Below are 27,282 nucleotides of genomic sequence, written 5' to 3'. Positions count from 1 at the left end.
CTGAGATCCCCAATGATGTGCCAGCAAGAAAAACATAAACCTAAATATGTCAATGTCAGTAAAAAAGAAAAAAAATCCAATATGAAGCAACTGTGTTATTGATAGGTGGAGGTCAACCACTGTTGCGCTGAAGGGATAGATTTACTGACCTAAAAATAAATATTGACCATGAAGATGCCAAAGAAAATAAATTTCTTAGAAAATTACATTTCACATTCTCTCAAAATAGAAAAATTGCATGTGCTATCTTTAATATTCTAAGAAATGTTTCTTCAATAGAAATATTTTTAAAACAACCGATGAAAGAAAATCTTTTTGCTTGAGAAGTTTTCAGAAGAGTATAATAGTTAAAGATGAGCTGAAAGTGAAATCAGCTCTTGGTGATTGTTGAATGTAATCATTCATGATTGTTTTTGCCAGGTGACCTTCATTTATCAATAAACAATGGACAGAAGCTCATATTCAGACCTCTAGGTCTGGTTCTGCTGCTGTGAGAAATAGCTGCTTTCCTTGGGGCACGAATGTGATTTTGGCAGAGTTGGTCTGATTTGGCTGTGATTGGAGGATGGATCCTGGAAAGTCTTAGCAAACCTTTGGCTCTTCATTTCCCAGCTGATTAGCTAGATGTTGAATAAGAAACACCTGTAGTCACTTCTAAAAAAAAAAAAAAAAAAACCAAACCAAAAAAACAACAAAACCACCAAACATAGAAAGGACTGTAGAACATACTGAAAATAGATTTCTGGGCCATCAGACTCAAAAAAATAAACAATTACAGGAAAGACTGTTGAATAAGCCTTATTCCTGGTGAGATACAAGGGATGGTTTCAGGGAGAGGAAAGCTTCAAACAGAGCTGACTGAATTATTTTCTGCCCACCCCCAAATACCATAAGGATGGCAGCTGAACAAATCTTTGGTTACCCAGAGTGGAGTCATTGGGCGCCTACAGAGGAATATCTATTCAAAAATTACTTTTCTCTTTTGGTTGAAATAAGAGTTCATCTCCTCCCAATATTTGTGATGTCTGTAATGGGAACCTGCTGACCAGATAGTGGCTAGGGATGCTTTATGAGAAGCATGTGATTCAACTTCTGATAGTTCTTCATCAACAGAGAGTTCTGGGAAAGCCAAATGTGATTATTTCAAAACCTTTTAACAGCATTAAATTTATTTTTAGAGATATAAGCCTTATTTTTAAGGTACTATAAGTTCTATGAAGAGTTGGCAAAGGCAAGTTCACTTTCTAAGGAACCTGTCAACAGTTGTGAACTCCCTTCCAGCAGGTATCATAGCAGTTCCCTTCGCTCATTTAGACTGAGACACAAAGCCCATGTATTTGCATTTGATTTTCCACAGCAGCAATTCAGGAACAGCTCAGTTGCAGTGCAGGAAGGAAGGGTAGGGAGGAAAGGAAACACGAATCACGGTACAGAGTTTTCTCTAATATGTGTGTGAGGGAATGACTGGAAATAGTTTCTCATCTATGTGAGATCATACTACTACCATGGGTGACTTGCAGAAAGTTCATGAAGTTCACTTCATGAATGTAGGACCAAATTACATCACACATGTAGCTGTAGGTGAATGACCAAAAATGCAAAACAAAGTCTTCATTCAGGCAGAACTGTGGCTTTGCTGGTGTGTGCAAAACACAGCTAAGAGCCTCAACCCATCTGAAATGCAAGATGCCTGGCTGTTGTGGAATGTGCTGCTGTAGTTCGTGAGTGTTAGCGCTACAAAGAATAACAAATACCTCCTTTGCTTACTTGAGAAGACCATTCCTATAGGCTTATGCAACTTATTAACTACTTAATTTCTTTCACATGGCAAATGACAAGTACCTTTCATGCTAGGTGCCACTAAAAATTGTTGTAAATAGAGCCTATATGATTTCCTTTCTCAAGAGTACAACATGGATTGCACATGTACAGCTGAGCTGAAATACCCACAAGCCTACCATGCTCATAGCATCACTTTGTCACTTTATTTACCTTTCTGTTGCTTCTCCCTGAGTTGCCAGCTGGTGTTAAACCACCACAGGCTGTAAGGTGGCACAAAACCTCTTGTCTCTCTAGCTGGCACTCTCAGAGCTCTGACAAAGGATAGTTGTCCTCTGCTCTGGCTGGGCAAGGCAGTGATGGGTCAGCTCACTCCCTAGTCCTGCCACTGAGCAGCAGAGTAGGAGTCAACATCTGCCCTCTGCACCACAGCACTGGGAGTGGGAAAGAAAAGGAAAGAGAAAAGTCAAAGTGTTGTGGAAAGGTTTTCAGGCTGTCAATAGAAGAAAATGTTTTTGCTGTCCATCCTGGCAAGGTTAGCAGAGAGAATTTTAAACCCTGGCTTTGTCTCATTAGCAGACAATTACAAAGATGGGAGACTTGCTCACTCAAATCATTGTAGGTTTCATTTTAAACATATGCATTTGGAGATTATCAACACCACCAAGGCCCTGCAAGTTTAAATGAATTGGTTGTGTGGAACTGAAAGACACAGCTTAGATCATCTTGTAAAAATTTCCACATGAATCCCTTATTTCCTGAGAAATGAGACATTATTTTAAGGCTTTTGTGGAAAAAGCTTTCTTTTCATACATTTAATTTTTAGATTCTTTAAAATTTAAATATATTTTAACAATCTTTTGTGTATAGTTTCAACAAAATGTATATGTTCCTAGAAGTATACTTTCAAGTTAATGTGTTGGGAATAATTCATTAGATTCTGATGAGATTCATGGCTTTTTTTTACTTCTTAAAATACCTTCATATTTTATTTTCACTGTCTTTCATTAATCTCAGAATTTTTTTCTCTTTACAAAAGTGTATATTAGCAAATAATAGGAATCATGTCGTAAAGAGAATATTTAAACACATGTGAAGTGCTGACCTTTAAAAATACAGTTAATTTGACACTTTGAACTTAGCACTGTTCTCTCCAGGAGTGACACAGACTCTTTATGCAGATACACTTGAGTTTTATTTAGCCATTTCTATATATTGGTAAAACTCTTTCTTTGACATCCACTCTCTTCCCTTTACTTTTCCTGCAAAATATACAGAAATAGAAAAACAAATTATTTCGTCAGAGTTGGAGCAAGAATTGATTGTTAGAGAGGCATTCTAAAACACTTCTCTGAGTAAATTGATATACTACAGAACTAGAATAATTTTATGTTTTATCTTGTCTGGACAACTGGAATGTAACCAGTGTATTCAGAACAATAGGGATTGTCTCTGAACTGAAATCTGAACAAATTTATACCCTGTAGCAGGCAAGAAAGCTCTGGGGTTTAGAGGACTGCACTTTCTGTGATTGTCCTGAGTTCTGCTGACCCTCTGCTAGAGATACGATTTAACTTTTTGGTCTTCCTTTTCAACAGAAAGATTTCAGTGTATGGAGTAATACATACAGAGACAATATGAGTTCTTGAAATATCTGCTTCATGAAACTTATGAAGTAAAGAAAACTAGCAAAATAGAGTTTTCATTTGCTGTGGGAATGTAGCTGGCACACTGCTTTCTACTTCTTTAGGTCATGTTTTATTTTAAATTGGATTCTTCCACTTACAAGGTGTAGTTGAAATGAAAATGTAAACCTTGGTTTTAGCATAGCTACTTCAATAAACGCAAGTTGCAGAATAAGATCTGTTGATTTATTTTGGAATAAACACTGTTTACTTTAGGAGTATCATATTTGATCCAAATGCATTTGTTGATGTGAGCAAGCAAAGTAGGATTTTAATCACTTTTTCTATTAGAAAAGAACGGGCTACATTGCGTGTTATAAGAGGATTACGTGTTTGGTGCAGAAGAGTACTTTAAAGTCATTGGCTGTGAAAAATAGTTAGTAAATAATTTCAGTTCATAGTCCTCAGTGTTTATAACAGCTAATAGGTTATATTGATAATATTTTTGTTGTTGTTCTGGCGTTCTATTTTAACAATAAAAGATAGGATTTGGGAGGGGGGGGTTGGTAGCATTTTTATGGGCTTTTTTTACATTATAAGCTTCTCTTTATAGTCTTAAGTTTAAAAAGGGAGCATTTTGAAAGCCTTCACAGCCCAATTTAATTCCTTGACTGTTCATACACAAATTGTCAGACAGAATGAAGTGGATTTCAAGAACTCTCTTTGTTCTTAATATCCTGTGCCTGACCCACAGGTAATCTGCACCTTTTTTCTTCAGCGCTGAATAATTGTGGTGGGAAAGAAGAGAAAATGTTAGGGTCACAAAGTGCAGGCTAGACAGAGATGACAGGTCCTGCCAATTGAGTGCCAGTGTTGAGAACCTGCGAACTGCAGTCCCTGCTCTTTCACATGGATTTGTGCTGTGCGTTAACAGGCGCTCCACGATGATGGGTTAGGAAGTTCAGCACTTCAGCCTTTGTTGCCTCAGCTTGAAAGGAAGTGCAGAGGGTTTTTTATATTTAGCAAGCACAGAAGTACAGTAGAGGAATATTAGGCACAGGTCATAATATATATATACACATATATATATATATAAATGCACAGAGGATATAGATGTGCTGTTGTTCAATTTTCTAACCCGTACATACCAGAGATTTTATCCTTCTAGCCAAGTAAAAGCCAGAGGTTTACTTCTAAAGCTTAAAGAATGCTTGTAAATAGTGTTGGGATCCTTGTTATTTGTCTAAAATTAGAACAGAAACTGGTTGAAGCAATCTGCTTTTCATTTTGCTGGAAGATGGTCAGAACTATGAGTAAAAAAAACTAGAAATCAACAGTTTGGGGGGGTGGTGGTAAATGGTCGTTCACAAACTAGCTTTGGAATATGTAATTTTTGCCTGGAAAAAAAAAAATTCTGACAATCTGTAACTCTGTGATTCCCAAAGAAGCAGGTTGTGATGGCTAATAGGAATGATGAGTATTTGTGGGGCAGATAATAGTCTTAAAGGGTATATACAGCTGAAAGGGTATATATCTTATTCCTGGAAAAGACGTAAACAGAGGTACTTCTGTCCTAAAAAGCTGCATTAAAAACACAGCAGTGTATGCTTGGGGATTTTTTTTTCTATTTTTTTCGGATACATCACATTTATAAAGGATTGCATCTTTAACTTGTTTTGCTAGATCTGTTCTCACATGTACATGACCAAATTTCTCTACTGTTCAGTAGGGAAAATGAAGCAGTGGATATAATTGCATAATGACAGATATGAGAGGAACAGAGAATCCCAGCAATCATTTCCTGTGAGTTGGCCAGCTTCCAGGATGTCTCAATGGGCCCGCTGATGTAAAGGCAAAATGAAAATAGCTCTTTCTGAAGGGTGGTTGTTGGTTGGGGTTTTTTTTCCTCTCTCATTTGACTTTGCAGACTAAGGTATTGAAACAATTAGTTGGCAGTGTGGTGTTAGTTTTCTCACAGTAAATTAAGAAGATTAACCAAATGTGGAAATATATTTTAGCTATAATCAGCAGACTTGAAACTGTAATACTTCGGCATCCTCTGAGGTTATGTTGATATTATTCACATTATTCCCCTTTATAATGTGCAGACTTGTCCAGAGTTACCTTATGTCAGTGTTTATTCAAAGATAGCAGAATTATTAGTTTTATTTTTGTTAGTTTTGTAACACAGAAATGTAGAGGATCAGCATGCTAGCTGTTGCGTCACTCCACTTGGCATGTAGTATTGGCACAGATAAGAGAACTCTTATAACAGCCTTAATGTCTTTTTTTTTTATTATTGTTATTAATTTTCCTACAGTAAATTGAGTAGTGAAGCGTATTTTACATAATTATGGCAGAAGTACACAACCTAACGGGTGGTAGTGAGGGAGCAAAGTAATATAAATATTTGCAGAACATTTCTGCCATAAGTTAATGCTTTGCATATGAATCTTTATAAAGATCCTAAGTTAGTTTAAAGGAATGATTCCAGAAGACTACATAGGTCCAGGCATTTTAAGAGCTGTGAATGATGACTGCAGAGCATCTCTGGGAGTGTTCAGCTCATCATACAAAAACAGAAAAGAGAAGGAAGAAAACTTAGCAGGAAGAAGGTAACAAATGCTTTGGGAATGGAGGAGGGAGAGGACAAAAGCTTTCCATGTACAAATCTTAGGCTAGACTCCCCTAGTCATTCATTTTTGATTACTGTTTATCTTTGGCTTGCTGCATTTCACTGGAGACATTCACTTAGCTAATGATTGCAACAGCTTTAAGTTGCTCCTGCAAGCACATATCTGCTGCTGCTTCAGGCCCCACAGCAGAGCTGATGGAAGGGAATGGAGAAACAAGTCTCGGTTATTCCATGCAACATCTGTTGGTTTAATTGGGCTGCTGCAGGAGATTCAAGCTAAGCTACCAGTTGTGGCACAGAAAGGTCTGAAGGACACAAACACATGAATCCATGCAAGCTAGCTGCGTGAAAGAGCAAAAAAGGACAGCATGGGCAGTAACTTCTTAAGCTACTATCCATAGATTTGCCAAGTTACACATGCTGACAACTCCCATTTTTCCTGAAAATATTATCTCTAAATGATACCAAGTGCATTTTGCTTTCCAGGGATTGATCTGAAGGTGCAGAGCTGCATCTCAGCCTGTCTGACTGAAATACAAATCTTTAGTACAAACAGGTTATCACTTGTAGTTTCTCCTGAAGTTTTCAAACTGGAAACACTGACATTGCAAGGTCAACGCCTTTAGGAGCAAAACACAGCTAGCTGCATAAGTTTATATGTAAGCCACAGGATATTTTGCTCCTTACTTGCCAATTCAGCCTATTTTAAAAGAGAATCCCACAATTTCAATTTTCTGCTTTGGACTTGACTGCTAAACTGATTCTGTCATAATAAAATACATCTGCATAAATAACAGTGTTTCTACAGGGACTTTCAGTATTAGTTTCAGATATCACTTTGCCAGAGAAATTAGGGGAAGAATTCTAGTACTGTATTTCCTATGAAAATTTCACAAAAGCATCAAATACATTTGTGAAAGTTTGAAATCATAAGCCTGCAAACAAACTTTTTTTTCTGAATGGCCATTTGGCCTATAGTAAGTCAGCTTCCCTCACAGAAGCCTTTCTGAGAAGTACTTGAGGATTTTAGCATCTATGTATATATATACCACATTTTAGAGTCTATGTGTTCTTGTTGGAAGGGCATACTTTATTTTTTGGGCAGTGTTTTACCGTACCCCTGATTATGCATATTGAGCTGATGGCTGTTTTAAGTTGTTGACTCCGTGTGTGCTTGCTTATATCTAATCAGAGGACTGAGCAGTACCTCAGGTATCTCACAAACAGAATGCTACACACAAACCAAGCAGGTGAAAACAAATACAAGGGGTTCTGATGGAAGGATGGACCAGATCAATGAATGATGGGCAGGTAACTGGCTTCTTTGAAGAATCACTCCTAAATAACTTCCCTGCTAAAACAGCAATTGCTAAATGAGTGTTTTTCCTTACCATGTTCAGGGGTCGAAAAATGCAGCCATCACTCATTAGCCCAAAGTCCAAGTCAGCTAGACAGCGTGAAAAAATACCTGGCACTCAAAGCTCACATTTAGCCTCAAAGATGTGCCCGGCCATTCAAAAGGAACAAAACAGTCGTGCACTGTTTGTGACCTCCCTTTAGCTCTAACGTAGTGTCAATCACAGTGGGCTTTAATCCCTTCTAAATTATAGCATGTATCTCTTGTGCTTTGTTCCCCTCCTGTCTTTTTCCTTCTTGTATTCCTGACAAAAGAGGACACTCTCTCTTATTATATTCTGAAATTTGTGGTGCTTGTGACATTTTCTTCATTTTTCTTCCTTTCTTGACACTGTTTCTGTACCTTTGCCCCACCAATCTTTAGTCTCTGATTTATTTTCTGGGTTTTTCTCTCCAAAATACCTCTTTCTTTTGATGCCACAATTTCTATTTCTAATGTATCACTGCAGTTCTCACTTTCTACCTACCAAGCAGATGGTTAAACAGAAGGTGAGAATGTCTGTCATGTCCCAAGGGTTGTGATGGTCCCAAGATCTTGCACTGTGAATTAAAGTTCCAAGTCCCCAGGTTCTGTCTAACTGTGGTATCTAAGATGTAGTAGTCTCATTTTTCCTGCCTCTATCTTTTCTCTGAGTTGAATTTGGAAATTTTTTGCATTATTCCTTCCTTCATCTGCTCAGAGATGATTTTCTACTCCTTCCTTTAGTTTTGTGGTTACTAAAAGAATAATTTCTTTTTCACAGATTTCTATTTTGGGCTCTCTTCTCCAGCAGCTTGTTGCAGTTGCCATTCATAGTTTCTAAGCTGGGGAAGGAGAAATCACTGAGCACTGTAAGAGTAACTAGAGTGGGAAGCTAATGAATTCAGGAGGGTGTCTCTTCTTTGGCTTACACTCAGCTGATATTTGAATTGTTAATGTGGCATGCATTTGGATGGACACTTGCTTTCAGCTTTAAACAGAAAAATAGTAAAAAATTATGTGAATTTGATAACTTGCTGAAGAAGCTTCTGGCTCTTTTTTCAGCCAAGTTGATTTTCAAAGCCTGGCAACACATGCTCACACTTGCAGTTTCTGCTGTGTCTGTACATCTAATGCATTTTGTCTGCTTGAGGAGGAAATTCACTGTATGGTGGTTAAATATGAGCAAATGTAGTATTGTCTCTCCTGTGCTGGTTGTCACTCCTACCACTGTCTCTAGCACAAGTTGCCTATGCATAAGATATAGAAGAGTAAGCATTACAGTAAGAATATGTTGTACAAGTGCAAAAGACCACACCTTGTTCTTCAAAACATTTCAAGTTTCTGAGGCATTTTTCGTAAATGAATGTTTTTAAAAATCTAGAATCCACAGCCACCATGTGAGACCACATAGGCTTCTTCAGCTTTTTTCTTATCTGAGGTTGTTGACCTCAGGAGAGGAGGAGAAGGTTACAGGGTCAAAGTCTTTTCCTCCTTGGAGCTTGCTGCTTGCTGGGAGAGGGTTGGCTGGAAAATAGATGTTTTAGAAAAAGGGTTGAGGGTCATGATTTTAATTCTGTTAGGGAACAGCTGGTTTGAGTTTCTTTCCACTTCTATCTTCCCTCCCTTCCTCACAAATCCATGGAGAGAGAAAAATTTGTTCAGAGGAAAGCAACACAAAAATAAAGGATTGCAGCATTTTCATCTTTAAAATAGATCATATTTGTTATAAGACTTCACATTAGGAGAGAGAAGAGGAAATTAGTAAAATAATTAAAATCCATTATTGTTACAAACATTGAATTGATATTGATCTAGAGTGTCAGAGGCTTATTTGTTTTCCTGCCAACAGTTAAAATGTTAATAGTAATGTTTTAATGGGGGCTTTTTGTGGATAAACAACATGCATTGCGATTTTTAATTTAGTGATGGACGAAGCTAATTTTTAATGCATTGTGTTAGTTTGCAGACAAGCTGCTGAAGAAAGATGGTTTGATTTGGGTATTTCTGTTCAGATTTTCTTCATCTTGGCATGCTGCTTTCATGCACTAAGACCAAAGAGAGAGAAGGAAACTCACAACTCTCAAATGAATGGCAAACTAGGAACAGATTTTTCATCTGCACTCCTCTGAAACACTGGCCTCAGGCTGTGTTGGTGTGTGGCTCAACAGCAATCAGAGGTCATAATTTCATTGGCGGTTAGCATCAGGTTTAATTTTTCTAATATGTTACATTTACCAAAATGTCTGGTTTTAGTTACACTTATGCACTGACTGAATCAGCTTTGAGCAGCATGATGTTTTAAGGTACCTGAAAGGCTACAAGAACGTTTATGGAACACATATGCTAATTGTTTTTAACCACTTTCCTTTCTAAACATAAAAATGTGTTTTTGGAAAGCTATTTAACAGTAGTAGCTAATGATGGTGTGCATTTATTCTAAGAAATGAGCACAAGGAATAGGTAAAATAGTTGTTTTAGCAAGACTGCCATCTACTGATTTCCACAATTAAAAATATCCCTGATGACTAGATGGTTCATAGATTTTTTTATAGCTGTGCTTTCAAGATTTGCAAAACCAGGAAAATTATAAAATCTTTCTGTCACCTTAGGAATGCGACCAGGTTCACATTGATGACGTGTCTTCAGACGACAACGGTCAAGATTTAAGGTACAAGAGAACTCCTTAAGATAAAAAGTTGCTTTGCCTCTTCCTTCCTGGGCAAGTGATGGGCTGCTGGGATGCTCAGAGTAGCCTGCTCTCTTTTAACTATCTCCTGTGCAGCCCAGCCAGGTGAGTAGCTGGTGGTTCAATGTAACCTGTTGCCTTTTATTCATCTGTGGGGTTTTTTATGTCTGCCTAGCACATATAATTTCGGAACAGACGGCTTTCCCGCGGCTGCCACCAGCGCCAATCTGTGCCTGGCGACCGGCGTGCGCGGAGGAGTGGACTGGATGCGGAAACTGGCCTTCCGCTACAGACGAGTAAAAGAGATATACAACACCTACAAAAACAATGTTGGAGGCAAGTGACTCTGGAGTTATCTAACAAACACACATTAGAGGTTGTCAATGGGAAGAACTGGTTTCTACTCCTTTTTTTAACATAGCAGTGCTTAGCGATCTGTTTAGTTTGCAGTGTGTGGAAAATTGTCTGAGTTAGTGAAAGCAAAGGAAAATGACAGAGCGCTACTTAATACCAGTGCAGACATGCCCTTGTCTACTCCACAGGTCTCCTTGGTCCAGCAAAAAGAGAGGCTTGGTTACAACTAAGAGCAGAAATTGAAGCTTTGACAGATTCTTGGTTAACACTTGCACTGAAAGCACTCACCCTCATTCATTCGAGGTGAGTACTAAGAGTATGAAGGAAGCTCTAGGGTGTCTGATGATGATCTGGAAGAGACTGTCTGGTCTGATGGGCAAAATGCTGAACCTGGAGGACCTTATCCTCATTCTTTATTCTGGTCTGACCGTGCCACACCTTGCTCATCTGTAAGGTGGCAAAAAAAGAGATGTTCTTTTTAAGTGGCAATAATAATAATATTGAGGGGTTCCGATGGGAGGGATAAGGTTTTCCTTCTATTGTTTTGTTTTGGTTTTTTTCTGTTTTGCTTTGTTAAAAAAGGATATATGCATTTTCTCTTCCATAGGACAAACTGTGTGAACATTCTTGTAACAACTACTCAACTAATTCCAGCTCTGGCAAAAGTCTTGCTGTATGGACTAGGGGTTGTATTTCCCATAGAGAATATTTACAGTGCAACTAAAATAGGTGAGCTATTTTTATCATGCTGTGATACATTTAAAGCTGTATTTTTAAAAAAAAAAAAGGTATAGTAGCCTATATTTAATTCTAACATGCTTTCACAGTGGTAAATACAGAGATTAGTAACACCTGATCTTCATGAAACATTGCTAAAGCATCCTAAAAGTGCTTTTCAAATGTGTCATGATCCAGCAGAGAAAGCTTTGTATAGCTCTATTAACAGTGGTGCAGTCTCTGTTAGGAAGAAATGTAGTTGCCTTTTTTCCATCATTTCTTGAAACTGTGGGGCTGTGTAGGAGTCTCCCTGAGTAGCTGTAGGAGAAATTCTGTAAAGGTAAGCCCTGGCTCCATTTGTTTTCATGGGCTCTGGAGCAAATTTTGGTAAACAATTTACCAGAAGCAAGAATGTTTTGCTGCAGAATGTAATTATTAAGTTTCTTCATACTGACTGTAATAAGCTTCAGCCAGGCAAATGTTTATTTCTGTTTTCTGGTTCAGTATAAAAGATGTTATTCTGAGTGTGCAGTAGTACCCCAGACCAGATGGCAACGGTGTTTGTAGTTTTTAATGTGATTATGACATATCTGTTCTTTCTCAGATTCCCTCAAAATTGTGGGCTACACAAAAACATTTTGCATGTGTTCTTAAGTATCTATAATACAGCAAGCTCAAATGGTCAAGAAAAAATTGTGGGGTTTTCTTTTTTTTTAAACAAGACAAAACAAAAATTTGTTCAGAGTTTTACAGAGAAATTTGAAAGCATTACCGTAAAAGATTTAAAGCTGTTTCCTGGATATTAAAGTTGCAATGCCCTCTGTAAAAACTGTATAGTAAATTATAACTTTGAAATATAATAATTTAAATACACATTTTAATGAAAACATTTTAATAAATGTTCACTTGTGACTTCACGTACATGGGATAGAAGGATGTTTTTGGAAAAATGTGTTCTGTCACTGACTGTCACAGGAAACCATGAGATTTTCATAACATGCCATGATTCATAAATGCTGTTTCAACTTAGTGTTGGAGGTTTCTTATGCCTGGCACTACTGTTAAAGGGTATCATTAAGTAGTTTAGCTTCTCTAATGGCTAGAAAACTTCATTTAATTTCCAGCTTACTTTTTCTTGTGCTTTTATTGTTCTTTAGCTGAAATAACTATTTTAAAAACCACAGTTTTTCCCATCTATTGCTGTAGACACACAGGTTAGCATGTCCCGTGGCCAGACTAAAGTGACCTTTCAGAAGGGGGACATTTGAGAAAACTCAACTCTAAGCATTTGCTTGCTTTCTGGCTTCTCAATACCAGTACCTGAAGCTTCCCAGTATGGGTACAAATTGAAAGAGAGGAAATTTAGGTTAGCTATTAGGAAGAAATTATTTACTGTGAGGGTGGCAAGACACTGAAACAGGTTGCCCAGGGAGGCTGTGGATGCCCCAACCCTGGCATTGTTCAAGGACAGATTGGGTAAGGCCTTGGATAGCCTGTTTTAGTGGGAGGTGTCCTGGCACATACCAGGGTGAGTTGGGACTAGATGATCTTTAAGGTCCCTTCCATCCCTTAACATTTTTGTGATTCAGTGGTACTTGTGCATAGGGCTGGAGCACTGAGATCATTTCCCTAGGTGTGTGCAGGGAAGGAATGACCCATGTTAATGGATCCCAGTGCAGGATCAAGGACATGGGCCATGTATTAGATTATAGGCATTTAAATCTAAATCTTTTGGGTGACCTTCTAAGTCAGGGTACTACTGTTTTAGGAGCTGTGATTAATCTTGTCACAGATTTTGGAGAAAAAGCTAGAATTTCAACTCAGATTCAATCAATTAACTCAGGCTACTGGTCATAAACAAATGGTAGATAATTCTCCTGGTATGGAAATTCCCCTCAAAACCTGTGCCATATTAGGGAATGAGACAAGATAGGTGATATTCTGGACCTCTAGTATGCTATATCTGTGCTGCAATTGGCCTTGATACACCGTTCTGAGGGACAGACTCTTCTCTCCCTGTAGCTCTACTTAAGAATTCCAAGGGATGGGGAGATCCAGGATAAAAAGTTATTTATTTGATGTCATCCCATCACCACCTACCCTGAATAGTCTGATCTTTTCTTTCAGGAAAGGAAAGTTGTTTTGAACGAATAATTCAAAGATTTGGAAGAAAAGTAGTGTATGTTGTTATAGGGGATGGTGTCGAAGAAGAACAAGGTGCAAAAAAGGTAATGACCTTCTTTTGGTGAGGGTTGGTTTCAAGAGTCTGACAAATTGTCTTCTCTTCAACATGGGACAGCATACATTGACATTTAGGTTGGATATCTTCGCCTTATGAAGTTTGTGTTGACCATATCCAGTAGAAAGCTGGGTAAGACTATAGATAATGATTTGCCCTGCTGCTCTCCAAAAGACACATTAAACTATTTATGTTTGATGTATTTCAAAAAGGGACCAGAAAATGGACCTTGGCTTTTGTGCCAAGAACTAATAGTTCTGTTTTCCTTGGCAACTGAAAATACCACATAGGATGTTATGAATGTAAGCAAAATATGGTGATTCTTACCGATCAAAGGCAGTATGCTGTTTGCCTGTATGAAATACATATATGTCACACCTTGAAAAGACATGTAGGACTGGAGTAGGTATACAGGAATTTCCAATTTCTTGTGTGTCCATAATTTGGATTCTGCATTCAGGCAACAACCTGTGGCTTGGCCTGCATTCATAACCTCAGATAACTGAACAGTGGATACTATTTGACTGTCTATTATTTTTTGCTTTCCACTGAGAAGGGAATAATTCATTTTTTTTTTCAATGTGAATTAAGCTGCATAAAAAGTAACACTTACCACTCACAAATAATAGGCGTTATTTCTAGCCTTGCTATTCTACCCAAGATAGTCTACAGATACACACTCATTTCTTGGAGGAATGAGGCATAACACTGGCTATTTGAATAATAGGAGAAAGAGCAGGAAAATGGACGTTTCTGTTCTTGCTTCCTTTCACAGATAAATTGCTTTTACACAGCTGCTTTTTTACCACAAAACTCTCTGTGATACTTCTATCTCTTTCCACTGTGACTTTCTAAATTGGAGAAGTGAAACTAATTAGTCCACATGGTGTTTTAACAACCATTGACTGGTTTTGCTTCATGAAATCTGGGTTTTGTGCCCCTGAAGCCTTGCGGGTAGGTTCCCGGCTCGTCCCAGCACTTTGCAGACTCTCAGTTTCATATATCCCTTTGGCAGACTGAAACTGGGAGCAGTTTGCTCCTTTCTCCTTCAGAAATGCCTTTCATCTTTGCAGAGAAATGTTTTCCCGCTGCAAATGATTACATTTTAAAAGCTGTATTTAAGATCGGGGGGGAAAAATTCCTTCTCTTTGTTCCTTTTCTGTTGCTCGGTGAAATAGTGTTGTATATGATAATGGCAGGAGTAGTCCTTTTGGTAACATTATCTATTTCAATGCTTTTTTTCAACAGGAAACATGATTCAGAAAAGCATAAGAAAAAGCCTTTCCAGTCACTAAGAGGAGTAGCAGTATAGAAAGTTCCTTTGTGCAATTACTTCTGTGTATTCTTTCTTGGTGGAAGGAATTTTCAGGTTGGAAGCATGTTAGATGCTCTGGATTAAATTATCTGCTGCAGCATTGCCAGAGAAATCAATAAGTACATCAGCAGTCCTGCCTTTCTGCATAAACTATCAATCTGATTTAGAAAATGCTTCTGTGATTGTTGTCCTGCTTCTTACTACATCAAATAAGAAATCAACATTTCACACTATGAAAGCAGGATTTGCCTCTTTAGTTTTGTCCTTCACATTCTGCAAGAGCAGAAACCACACAGTGCCTTGCAGTATGAGGAGCTGCTGCCAACTCTGATGATGTCTTAACTGTTATCTGCTCCTCAAGGTTTTTTTAGGGTTACTAGGAGGAGCAAGGACGGGAATGCACCCTAGTGCATTCATGTTAAAGGCATGTGCCCTGTCTAAGGAATAAATTGTATTGCTGTATTAAAAAACAGTAAAAGCCTGGACCTTCTCTGGAGAGCACACAAACAAAACAGAAGCTTTACCTCCACTAAAGTACCCAAAGCATATCAATCCAAAGTGGCGTCACTGTCCTGCAACGTACCACCCCATTATCATGCTTATCCTCTGAATCTTGGTAGCTGGTTCCTTCTTGCCTTCCTTCCTGTCAGCATGTCAGGTTTTGTGGTATTCTCAGAGAAGGGACAGGTCTTCTGTTACCCCTTTGCACAGCACTTTTCCGTAGGGGTTTGGCCTGTGGTGAAGCCATTAATATATGTGTGTTTCTTTACACTGCTTAAAGCATAAACAGTACACCCTTCTTTAGCTAGCACTTCATTGATTACATGTAAACATTAACGAGTCTTTTCAAATGAGCATATAAATTCAAGCCTATTTAATTCAAGAGATTTTTTTATTCTGTGTTCATTCAGTGAATAAAAAAAAGTTGAGCTTCCAGCTTCGGGGATAAGAAAGTTAAGTTTTACTATTAAGAATAATTTACCAATCATTTATAAATTGCTTCATCATAAGATTTTCATTTATGTCCTTAATTCATGGAAAATCTTGAATCAATACAGCAGAAGGAAAAATAAAAGACACATTTAAAATCTTTTTATTATTGCCATTAGTATAAAAATTCAATAATAAAATCTTTTTAATACCATTTAAAAGATCACTGCTTTACTGAGAAACATATTTAGGATAAACAGTTTGTTCGTTAAATGCCTCTTTTGGTTGATGTAAGTAAACATAATACACTGAAGAAACTGCACACTGTTACATTTCTGGTAGCTTCAGTCAAACTATGATATTGACACCTTTGTTTAGCTGTCACTTCCAGCAAAATATTTGGTGAGATAATTAAAATTCTCAAGATGTTTGCATTGTGGATTGAGAAATAATCGTACCCTTCTGGATCAGTGCAGCAACCAGCCAGCTTGGCTGTAACACCAGGGTTCACACAAAGGTTGCTACCTTCATATCAGCTTCCCCAGGAAAAGAGGCAGAGGAGGGCAGAGAGCAACCAGTGTGAAAGACCAAAGGGTGCTTGGGAGCTGCTGGCACCAGTGCCGGTGCCATGTGGGTCAGAGCCGCCGCCTCCGAGTGCCACTGCAGTGACACTGCCATTCTCAGTATAAGTTTCTGCGGGTTTCTGCCAGAGACTCCATTGTCTCAGCATTTTATTTTGCTTTGCTTTGTTTTGTGTTTTGGGTTTGGAGGTTGTGTTTTGTTTTGTTTCTTTGTGTTTTGTTTAGTTTAGTTTTGTTTTGTTTTGTCTTGTTTGAGCTCATCTTTTGCCTTTGCTTTTGGGGACATGTTTGGGAAATAAGACAGAAAAACCCCAACTCCTGAATTTTTCTGCTTAGGAGAATTCTCCAAAGTATTTCTAGTTTGTGAGAAGAGACAAAAGCTCTCTGCACTGAGGAGCTGGATTTTACATCAGGTGATTCAGGAGAGCCTGGGCAAATGGGCTTCTCCCTTTGTCTCCAAAATGGTCGTGCTGCCTTGGAGGGAAATCATGAGGAAAAATCATAAATCTTTGTGGAGCAATAAATAGAATATAAATGGGTATCCAATATGCCACTGCTTTTAAGCTCACAGTCACACTGTGCTGGTCAGGTTTGGGGTAGGAAGTAAAGGCGGCCGCTTAGCAAATCTGGCAGGAATACAACAAAAATACCGTGAAAGATGACAAAAACTGATGAGTTTTCTATTCAAATCCATCACAAATCTCAGGAGTAAGTTTTTTGTATAAATATGTATTCATTTAAGGGAGAGAGGATAGAGGGTAGTCCGCACTTTTTGTTGTTGCTATCAAAAAATGGATTTGTTTTGCATGTGTATTAATTGAAACACTCTATTTTGTGGAGTAAAATAGCTGAAGTTTTGTATTTTTAGTAGGTACATGCTGAAAATAAAATTACTTCTCTTTCAGAAATAAAATAGCTTAATATTTTAGGTTATTTAATAATACTCTAATTATTAGACTTAATAAATTGGTAGTTTCATTTTTTATGCTTTTTTCATCAAAACCAAATTCAAACTTTTGCCACCATATTTAGTTTCAACATGTCATAAAAATCAAATCATTTAAAAATTCATAGATGTTTTATTACTAAGTATCATCTACCAAAAAATTCATGTTTTTTAAAAGACAGAATCTCCATATTTACTTGGAAGATGTTGAAACAGTACACTTAGAGTTTCATTAGATACTAATGCATCCAGTTTCACCACCTATTTATTAGTGGTTAGCATTTGTCATCCGCTCTCCCGCAGCAACACATGCAAGATTAGCATTTCTTGCTTTGCTCAGAATAGAAGTGTTCTGCATGACATGTGTGCTAAGTGTTGGCAGGGATGGCTTTTTGAAGGCAATATTTAGTACATATATATACCAAGGATCTCTTGCCCAGTCATTTGGTAAGAGAAAATACACTTCCGTCTCATGGGTGTGTTCCCGCTTTTGACATGGCTAAGTAGATGTGAATAAACAGTGTATGTTAATACAGGAATAGTATATAAGGTTATGTATGATAATTTTGTTATTTTAAAGGTTTTAGTTTCATACAATCATTTATTATCTTAGGGTGAAAATTAATGTACATGCCTCATGAAAACACATGCATATATGAACACATGTGTGAGACTCTATATATTCACGCAAACATATAGATATATATAGATCTGTATCAGGTTTGTTTCCCCTTCTCACAGCTCTGAAGGCTGTACTGTAGGATCAGACTGATAGAAATCTGAACTGGCCACATTCAGCCATGCCCAGGGCGTCAGTGCAGATTCCAGCCCCATGCAGCCACCACGTTCCTGGCGTGCTTTATTTCTTGGGAGTGTGCGGCTATGCTTTTGACCTGCATGCAGGAGAACTGAAAATAATTATGATACTGAGATTTACACAACCTCTTTTTTTCATGAGACTCTCTAGTATCATTCCACACTTCATTCCCATAACTGCATGAAGTAAATATAGGTATAATCCTTTCACAGACAGACATAAATAAAGCAAAATATACTTAACTGAATTTTAAATAGAAAGATATAGTCAAAATAATGACTGCTTACAGTTTTGGTTTAAATCTGACCATGAACAGCTGACCCATAAACAGGGTAATCCAAAACTCGATATTGCACATGGGCATCTAGCAAGAGGGGCTGTAATTTGATTTAGCAGAAGCTAAACCTTCTGTTAAATCATTCAGAGTCTTTAACTGCTCTATCTGCCTGGTGTGTGTATGCTCTGTGATGCTGAGGTTGTTACTAGGGAAGCAGTATAAAGCTGGAGCTGCATGAGGTGGGAGCTGGAAGCCAAGAATTTATTCCTATAGTTCTCCCTATTCATTGGTTTGCTGCATGACCTTGGAGGGCATCCATGTCATTGACTCTTGGCTTCTGCAGAGACACTTTGCAGAGGCAAGTGTCCACCAAACTCTTCGCCACGCCACATAATAGGTGTGCTATTTACACCTCCCTGACCCAGTGGCTAAGGCAGAGCTGCTGCCAAGCTGGCTGAGAGGAGGAGCAGGGAGCTATGGCTGGCTGTCAGGGAGAGCAGCTGTGTCCTACCTGACAGGGCTTTGAGAAGGAAGAGGGAAGCTGCAACCTCACAAGAAAAGGAGGCAGCAATGCCAAGCATCGCTGACCTGTGCAGTCATCTGGCAAACACAGCATGGACCTGCTGCAAGCACGAACCTGTGTTCCTTTGTCCTTGATGTAGTACCCCTGCCAGATATTACAAATTCTGCCAGAAAGATCTTGCAGCCTGAGTTAGAGATAGGTGCACAGAAGCTTTTGCCAAGTCCAGAGAATGGCATGACTAGTAATTCTTATTTCATGTTGCCCTTGCTGGTTCATTTCCTGGACATGGTGCAAGAAGTTCATCTTTAGGAAATCTGTGAGTTGGAAAGCAGCAGTGTCTGGCCTGACAGAGCACAGAGGGTAAGCTGCCTGTAAAATGTAATAAGGAAGACACTGAGACGTGGAGTTGTAACTGAGTGAGCTAACTACATCTGCTTTCTACTGCTGGTGGAGCATAGAGACAGTACAGTGTAAGTCCAGATTGAAGATGCAGGAAAAAAAAAGGTGTTGTAGTGTTTAACATTTCCTTTTTAAGCAAAGGATCTATCTATAAAAGTGTTTTGGAAATATCATAAGCATTTTTTTCCAAAAACACCTCAATTGTCTCTGAATTTTGTTTGGTTTGTTCTCTCCATTGTCAGCCATCGCTCATGAATTTATCTTCAAGCTGAGATTCAGTCAGCTGTTTCTCAAGGCTTTGTAACACTCTGGAGCAAAGCAAAGCAGAACAGAAACTGTTACAATGGTGTTTTCTTGGGGTTCATTTTGTTTTCTTCCTGAAGAAATTCCTTTGCTCTAGAAGCTAGGCATACTCTGAATGTGGGCAGGTGTTGATGCATCCATATTGCATCTTCATTCAGCCCAGGAGTGTCATATCAAAGAAGATGTGACAGGCTCTGTGCTAAGGTGTTTGCCTCCTGAGACAGGTATAAAAATTACAGTAAACATGCAGCTGGAAACAGTGAGTTTAACATTTTTTTCAAAACTTTTCTCTAACTTAAAATTTGAGAAGACCAGAATGAAAAAAGGAGATCAGAATAAAAGTGACAGAGGAGATGGAGTTTTGCCATTGGAATTAGGAATTTGCTCAGGAGCTGCCAAAGTAGGATGGTGAAAGCCTCTTTGAGAAGTCATAGATAAAATGCTTGGGGAACTTAGAAGCTAATGTGATAATAAATTGCTTGTGGTTTGCCTCCTAAAGATGCTGGGACGGAAACTGACCCAATGAAAAGGTGACCACGGCCATGTTTGCCTCCAGAATACTGTTGAATTGCAACTATTTTCCCATGGAATTTATAGAATGATTTCCTGACAAAAGCTAATGGCTATTTTTTTTTTAATTTACGCAAAAGTTCTTGCTGACATTATAATCCCCTGTTTCAAGTATAAAGACAGTTCTTAATCAGATTTTTACCCTTCATGAATGAGGTAATCTGTGCTTTTTCCTGGGATTTGTGTTTTTGGTTTATTCAGGTTCTTTGCAAAAGTATCTGTGCTCCAGACAGATTTTGTTACAACTAATTGGAAAAAAATATGTATTCATTTTAGTGTCCCATATGGAAAAGATGTTTTAAGATCATTATTAACAATGACCAATGTTACACAAGTCACTGGGATAAAATTCTTTTCAAAGTGATGTGGGCAACACATGAGTTATTCTGAATCACCATTTCTGTTTTTAACTCATCTGCCAGGAGTAGTTTTACAAGGAGCAAATAAATTTTGATAGTAAACAACACTTTCACTTTCTCTATTTTCTTTCTGTTCCTTTCCTCAGATCACCCACATGCTTCATGTAAATGTTATTTGTCTTATTTTTTTCCAGAAGTAATATTTTCTTCTACAAGTTCTGCAATCTGTTTTTCATATAAAGAGATTAGAAGTCCCTCCCTTCCTTATGATGTCCTGATGTGTTTGCTGTAGTTCCTATTGTAAATAGATTTGCTCTTATTGAAAATTTATGCTCAGAGGGTGGGTCAGAGAAACCAGACATAAACATGAAGGACTCAAGGTTTTCAGAGCTCTTTTTCTCTCCCCCAAGTGTTCTCTCATCCCTGTGAAAGACAAAGGGTGGGTCTAAATACCAGAATGCTTGGGGTTATTTTTACATGTTGTCTGTGCTGTTCACAGCATGCTATGCCATTTTGGAGGATCTCGAGCCACTCTGACCTTATGGCCCTTCACCATGCCTTGGAACTGGAGTACTTGTAGCAGCTTAGCAGCACTTTCAAACCTCAGAGCCTCCTTCTGCCCGTGGATGAGATGCCTGTGTCTTGTGTCAGCATTGGACTACAGAACTTTATGATTTCAACATGTTGACGTACAGCTGCAATTGGTCTTAACCCTTGCCCTTTCAGTAAACGGAGGAGCATGTCTTTTTCTTCAGAACAGCTGTTGGCTCCGGTACTGCGAGTCCAACGAAAATAAGCCATGCGAGTCTTTGAACAACTCATCTTTACCATATTTGCTACCAAAAAGAAATAGAGAAGGAAAAAGAAAATGAAAAGAAAAAAAAAAAAAAAAAAAAAAAAGAAAAGGAAATAAGAGGTTCATACCTGTGAAGAAAAGAAAAAGGACCTGCAAATGCTTTTTAGTTTTTAGCCTCTTCAATGTGACACACGCCGTTTCTTCAACACAGCAAACTTGATTGCACAATGAAGACTGAGATTTTACAAAATACCAGTGGAGTAATTTTCTTATAAAGAAGGTTTACTTTTTGGTTTCTCATACCCAGGGTACTCTGTACATCTTTACTTATTTATGAACAGACTATATTTTGACATCATATAACTGAGGATATGTATAATAGGATTAAAGGCTATTATAAGCCTTTGCCTTATGGTACAGCAACTACTTTTGATTTTAGCACATTACAGAGTAGTTTAAAATATGTCTAATTTAAACTAATAGGTACATCACTGAGACAATCGTGTACAGGAAGAATTTTTTGTGTAAATTTGTAATAATGAATGATTCTTTTACATATTGTTAAGGTAAATGCTATTGAAAGATAGTAATGCCTTGTGGTGAAGAATGAGGCCACGTGTGCACAAATTTGTGCAGTGCCTTATCAATGTGTTGGATATAAATATGTAGATAATGGATTTTTTTTTAGATAAATTTGTCAAGACCAAAAGCATGGATGTCAAGTGTCAATAGGAATTGGGTTTTGTTCTCAGCTGTTTCTCTGCCATTTTCTTCTCTCACCCACTGATAATGAAAAGATTGATTTCTTGTGTCCCCCCCAGTCAAAGCAAATACAGATAAAATACTAGTGAAGAGGAGGCCTTTATTGTCTTTTTGTTTCCTCTTTTAAAGTTAACATATTAACCCTTTCTTAGAGTATTAAAAAATTAATTAGGAGAGTCTTTCCATAAAGAAATAGAGAAAGAACACAAATATATTTTAAGATGTAACTTAAACTGGAACCTTGGTATTGAATAGCTTTTGTCTCATCCAAAAATGAAGGAAACTATCATCACTAATATTTTTAGAAATTAGAAATGAGAATATTTTGGAGAAATTAAACAAGAATGCTCATATACATTTAAGTTTTTTAATCCTCTTCCACCAGGAGTCAGATTTTCCTAAGATATAACATCCATTGCCGGCAATGGAAATGCTGAAATGGTTATCACCAAGGAGTTAAAATTTGCTTTTGTCTGTGCTCACTTAAAGGACAAAACTAAACTGTGTCTTTCTGTGACTTGTGACTTTTCTGATCTTGAAGTCTGTGAGCTACTTGGTTAAATAAACAGTTAGTCTGACTTTTTGGCTTGAATTGTACCAATTCCCTTTGCCCAGTTAAATATCTTATTAAAAAGAAGCCTCACCTTTCGTTAATTTTCTGGCTTTTCTTCTTTTCTTTTTTTAAAAAACCACCAGCCTTGAAACAGCTACCTGCAAAGCTACAGAGCACCAATGTAGCTACAAATCAGCACCCTTCTCTATTAGAGGAATCATATTGCTGCTAGAATAAAATGTTTGTGGATTGCTTTAGTACCAACAGAGAGGTTTTGATCTTACCAAGACTTGCACATGTGCTTTGCTTTACCCAGTATGAGTGCTGCCACTCATGCAGTACTCACATACATCATAAAGCACATTGTGGGTAGTTTTTAGAATGGAGACTATAATTAGCCTTTTTTTCCTCAAACAAAGTAGACAGTGATGGGGGGAGGAATTGGTTGTCTTTTTTTTATTTTTCTTTGGCTCTTTTCAATTTTTAGTCACTCGCTGACTGAAAAAAATAACAAAGTTTATCTGGGCCTTATTGTACAAAAAGTGTGTTGTGTCCACAATCGTGTACAGAATTTTTCTTCATTAATTTTGTTTTAAATTAATAAAATTGATTTGTGAACGTATTAAACAATTGTCTTGTATGCAAGTCTGTGATAGTTCTGCCCTCTGGGTTGGGAATGAGGAGACATCTCTCATCTCTTTGTTGTTCCAAGCCAGAGACGTTTTTCACCTTCTTGTGCCCAGCTGAGATGTTAAATAGGTTAAAGAATACTTGCATCTAGTTTACAGAAGGCTCAGTTAGATGAGCAGCAGTGTTTTTTCTTAGCAGCAGCAGCTAGAGATGGTCAGTGCAGAATAAGGCCCTGGTGTCCTGGAAATGTGTCTCTAAGTGACTCACAGAAGCAAATGCCTGAACTTCAGGTGCCATGGTGCCTCTGCCATCCAAAGCAATCCATGTGCTGAATGCATGAGTCCACCATTCAGACCTCTCACTCAAGGCTACAAGAAGTCTCCCATGCTCTGAGGTTCTACAGACCTGAACATCTGGGAATTCCAAGCTTGGAGCAGGGCTGCCCTTTAAATTGGGAAGAGTGGCAGTGAACACCCTTTAATAGCAGATGCTTTGTTATACACACATGGTCTGGTGAAGATCTCTTTTTGCTTCTCTGCCCATCAGTGAGAGCCTTGACTGCCGGGTGGTTATCACACACACTCACTTTCTGGTCTAGTGAGACTTAAATAGAAGCAAAACCAAGACCAGTTAAGGACCTCCTTCTACGTAATTGGCACCACCATGGAAGTTGCATGCTCAGAGTTGAATTATGTTTATATGTTTTCAGCACAGCACCAATGATGCTGGAAATTAGTCCAATGAAGTAAGCACTTAAATCTGCCCTGAAGTCAGTGTCTTTCTTTCCGAGATTCTCAATAATCAGAAAAATAATTCTTTTTTAAGGAGCATCATATGAAGACCCTTCTTAAATCAAAATCTTGTAAGAAAGAGAGGAGTCCTATAGAGTGAAGGAGTTCATGTAGGCAGCTCATAAATGTGGGGTCCACTTTTTAAAACATGTCAGCACCACTTGAAGTTTCCATTTCTTAGATGCTCACTGATAAAAATGTTCAGCTGTAATGGTTTTCATTCTAAGAATAACACACGTAACTTTGAGGTAGTGCCAAGAAAGTGAAATTAAATATAGTAATTATTATTATTATTTATGTCTTTCATGACTGGAATGCATGCTCAGTGAGTGGTACCTTTGTCTCAAAAATGCTTGCAATGCAAGCCAATAAAATACTGTTAGAAATTCTTTTTTGCCTTTTCCTTCAGTTTTCTGCTTCTCTCAGTGTTGAATTCTGCCCTGCAACATGAGTAGAGGATGGATATCAAGAGACATGTTTCTTTGTGTCATATGCCAAGAGAGAGGCAGAGTCCTGTCCTAATCTTCCTGTTCTTTGTCAATGGCAAGGCTGCACAGCTGCCACTTTTGCCATTCTCTGTTTAGCCAGGGACTGGCTCTACCAAAACTGTCCAGCTCTCTTGTGCAGGCAAAGGGCTAGAAGAAAATGGGAAAATCCAGGGGGAAACAGTCATCTCCCAGGCTGGAAAATAAAAAAAAAGTAGGGAAGAGGTATGAGGGTTACAAGGCTGCAACTGCAAAGAGAGTCTGTAGGAAACTGGGGAGGGTCACTGCGTGGAGAACCCAGTACTCCTAGATGGCCTTCTAGCAGCTACTCAGCATTGTGCCCAGGAATGTGATGGGACAAGGGTCTGGTGAGAGGTCCCACAGTCTCTTGGCTACCCTATCCCACCAACTTCATGGTGTGGATGGCAGCTTGGCCACAGCATGGTGAACAACAGCACATAACTCAGTATGGGCCTTCAGAGGATGATGGTGTAAATCAAGGTGGGGGCTGGTTGCCATCCCTCTTCTGGCTCCTCCTGAAACTTTTGCCCTGTCCCCATTACCTCTGTACAGCTGGGATGCACCTTCATGTGGCAGAAAGGACACAGCAAAGATGGAAATCTCTGGGGTACATGTCCTGAATTCCCTCCACAGCCTATTAACTGTGTGAACTTCTCTGTAATATATGTATGCATATATATACACATACATATATGGCTAGATATACAAATATGGATAGACGTATTTGTTGCCAAGCTTAGTTATGACAGCAAAATTAAAATGGTCTATCACTGAACCTGTTGTCTAAGTGACTTCAAGCAAACGGTTTGCAATAGAAAATGCCCCTTACTCTCATTCTCCAGCACAGATACGAAAGATAAGTAAAGCTCTTACATTTGACTACTCAAATCATCCATCTTTGTAACTGTCCGCATTTCAGTTTGTGTGAGTATAAATAAACTTTCACGTTCCAGGGATTTTTTTTTTTTGTTGTTGTTCTTTACTAATATTCTATATTGCCATTTCTGGTTTTTAAGTGGCTGTTTGTTCCTGCTAATGATATTAGAAGAACAGCAGAAGAAAAACAAAACTTTTGGATTGACCTAAAGGAAAACGCAGATGTGCTAGCTCTCATGGAAGCCACATGATGTTGCCAGCTAACGTGGAAGTCAGATATAGGCACAAGTATGTTATTAGCAATCTGCCTTTCCCATCACTTCCCCAGCGCTGAAAGTGTTTTTGCTGGGAAGAGGTATTTGTGGCTTGGGTTTTGTTTCTCACCCTCACTTTGAAATGTTTTGCTCTCTACTGCTTCCTGAAGGGCTGGCCTTTGACGCTGTGCTATTTCCAGTCTTATGCTCAGGTGCTTTGTTTTCTAAAGTGGGAGCTGAATCATTTTCAAAGGAAGCCCCAGTCTGCTTCATTTTCTTCATTGCCAAGTCATGTCAAATTTGACGTGGAAGTGAAGTGAGATCTAGATATCACATTAAGCCGAGTAGCTGAGACTGCAGTGATGGACGATATAATGCAGAGAAGGTGAAAAGTAGTTAGAAAGAAAAAGACAAAACATAAATTGATTTGAAAAATGTAGCATAATAAATCTAGGAGAATATAATGCAAAGCAAGGTGTGGGGAAGATTGCTGACTTGTCCAGAATGGAGAAAATTATGTTTAGGAAGGCAAATTAATTTCTTGACTCTGCCACAGAATAACCCAGTTAGGACTCAAGTTCAGCAAAGCTAAGTGTCACTGTGGCTGGCCACCAGCAGGACATCCAGGGCTTCAGCTGGTCGTGCATGTCTCCATGGAGAGAGCTGGAAGCCTCAGTGAGGAGCTGCTGAAGCCAGCTACTGGCACCAGAAGTATGCACAAAATCCTGCCCTTACCAGGAGCTTAGGGACCACATCTTGCCCCCGACTGATGGCTGGAATCCCTTTCCTGTGCAGGACTGGAGGCTGCCGATGCTGAGGAACAAGGCAGGAGGTGCCCGTGTCCTGTGTCGCTCCTGCTATTCACCCTGCCTGCAGAAGCTTAGTGATTAGTGACCGCTCGCACGGGATACAGGTGACTTTAAGCCAAGTCTGTTTTCAACCCTACTCAGAGCTATGTGGGAGGCTGCCTGCTGCTAATGCTCCTGGAGAGCCAGACGAGTTCTGTGGGAGCGGAAGAAAAGAGAAGTTCAAATATGCAAGGTCTCAGTGAAGAACGCAAGGATGATGTTTGCAGAGCAAAAACACTTTGCCTCTCTATAGCTGATTAATGCAAAGTAGCTGGCACATAAATCAGGGCTCATGCCTCTGAGACGTGATCACACCACTGAATCCAGTGGTGCCCTTAGCTCTCCTCAGAAAAATCCACTGGGTGGACTGAATACCTGTTTTCCTACCTCTTGTGGTTTCAGTTCAGCCAGTCACTAAGCCCCACGCAGTCACTCACTCACTCCCTTCACATTTGGATGGGGGAGAGAACTGGAAGAGTGAAAGTGAGGAAACTCATTGGTTGAGATGAAGACAGTTTAATAGGTAAAGCCAAAGCTGTGCACGCAAGCAAAGCAGAACAAGGACTTACTTCAACATTTCCCACAGGCAGGCGGGTGTTCAGCCATCCCCAGGAAAGCAGGGCTCTCTCACACATAGTGGTGACTTGGGAAGACAAACACCATCACTCCAAATATCCCCCCACTTCCTTCTTCATTCCCCAGTTTTATATGCTAAGCATGATGCCATATGGTATGGAATATCCCTTTGGTCAGTTGGGGTCAGCTGTGTCCCCTCCCAGCTCCTTGCATGCCCCCAGCTGCTCATTGGTGGGGTGGGGTGGGGTGGTGTGGGG

At 38.8% G+C, this 27,282-nt stretch overlaps 1 protein-coding gene across 1 annotated transcript in view; it reads left to right on the top strand.

Moving 5' to 3' along the window:
• The window catches only part of EYA1 (EYA transcriptional coactivator and phosphatase 1), a 162,723-nt gene extending 139,552 nt beyond the window's left edge, over positions 1 to 23,171 (top strand). Inside the window, 6 exon segments of the mRNA XM_032127417.1 lie at positions 10,027 to 10,085; positions 10,279 to 10,439; positions 10,646 to 10,760; positions 11,065 to 11,186; positions 13,302 to 13,402; positions 20,933 to 23,171. Of these exon segments, the coding sequence (XP_031983308.1) occupies positions 10,027 to 10,085; positions 10,279 to 10,439; positions 10,646 to 10,760; positions 11,065 to 11,186; positions 13,302 to 13,402; positions 20,933 to 21,013 (639 nt within the window). The 3' untranslated portion in view covers positions 21,014 to 23,171.
• The last annotated feature ends 4,111 nt before the right edge of the window (positions 23,172 to 27,282 follow it).

Source organism: Corvus moneduloides, chromosome 1, assembly GCF_009650955.1.
Source record: "Corvus moneduloides isolate bCorMon1 chromosome 1, bCorMon1.pri, whole genome shotgun sequence".
Classification (NCBI taxonomy): Eukaryota; Metazoa; Chordata; class Aves; order Passeriformes; family Corvidae; genus Corvus; species Corvus moneduloides.
The sequence above is the reverse complement of the archived record's forward strand: the minus strand, read 5'-3'. Positions and strand labels throughout refer to the sequence as shown.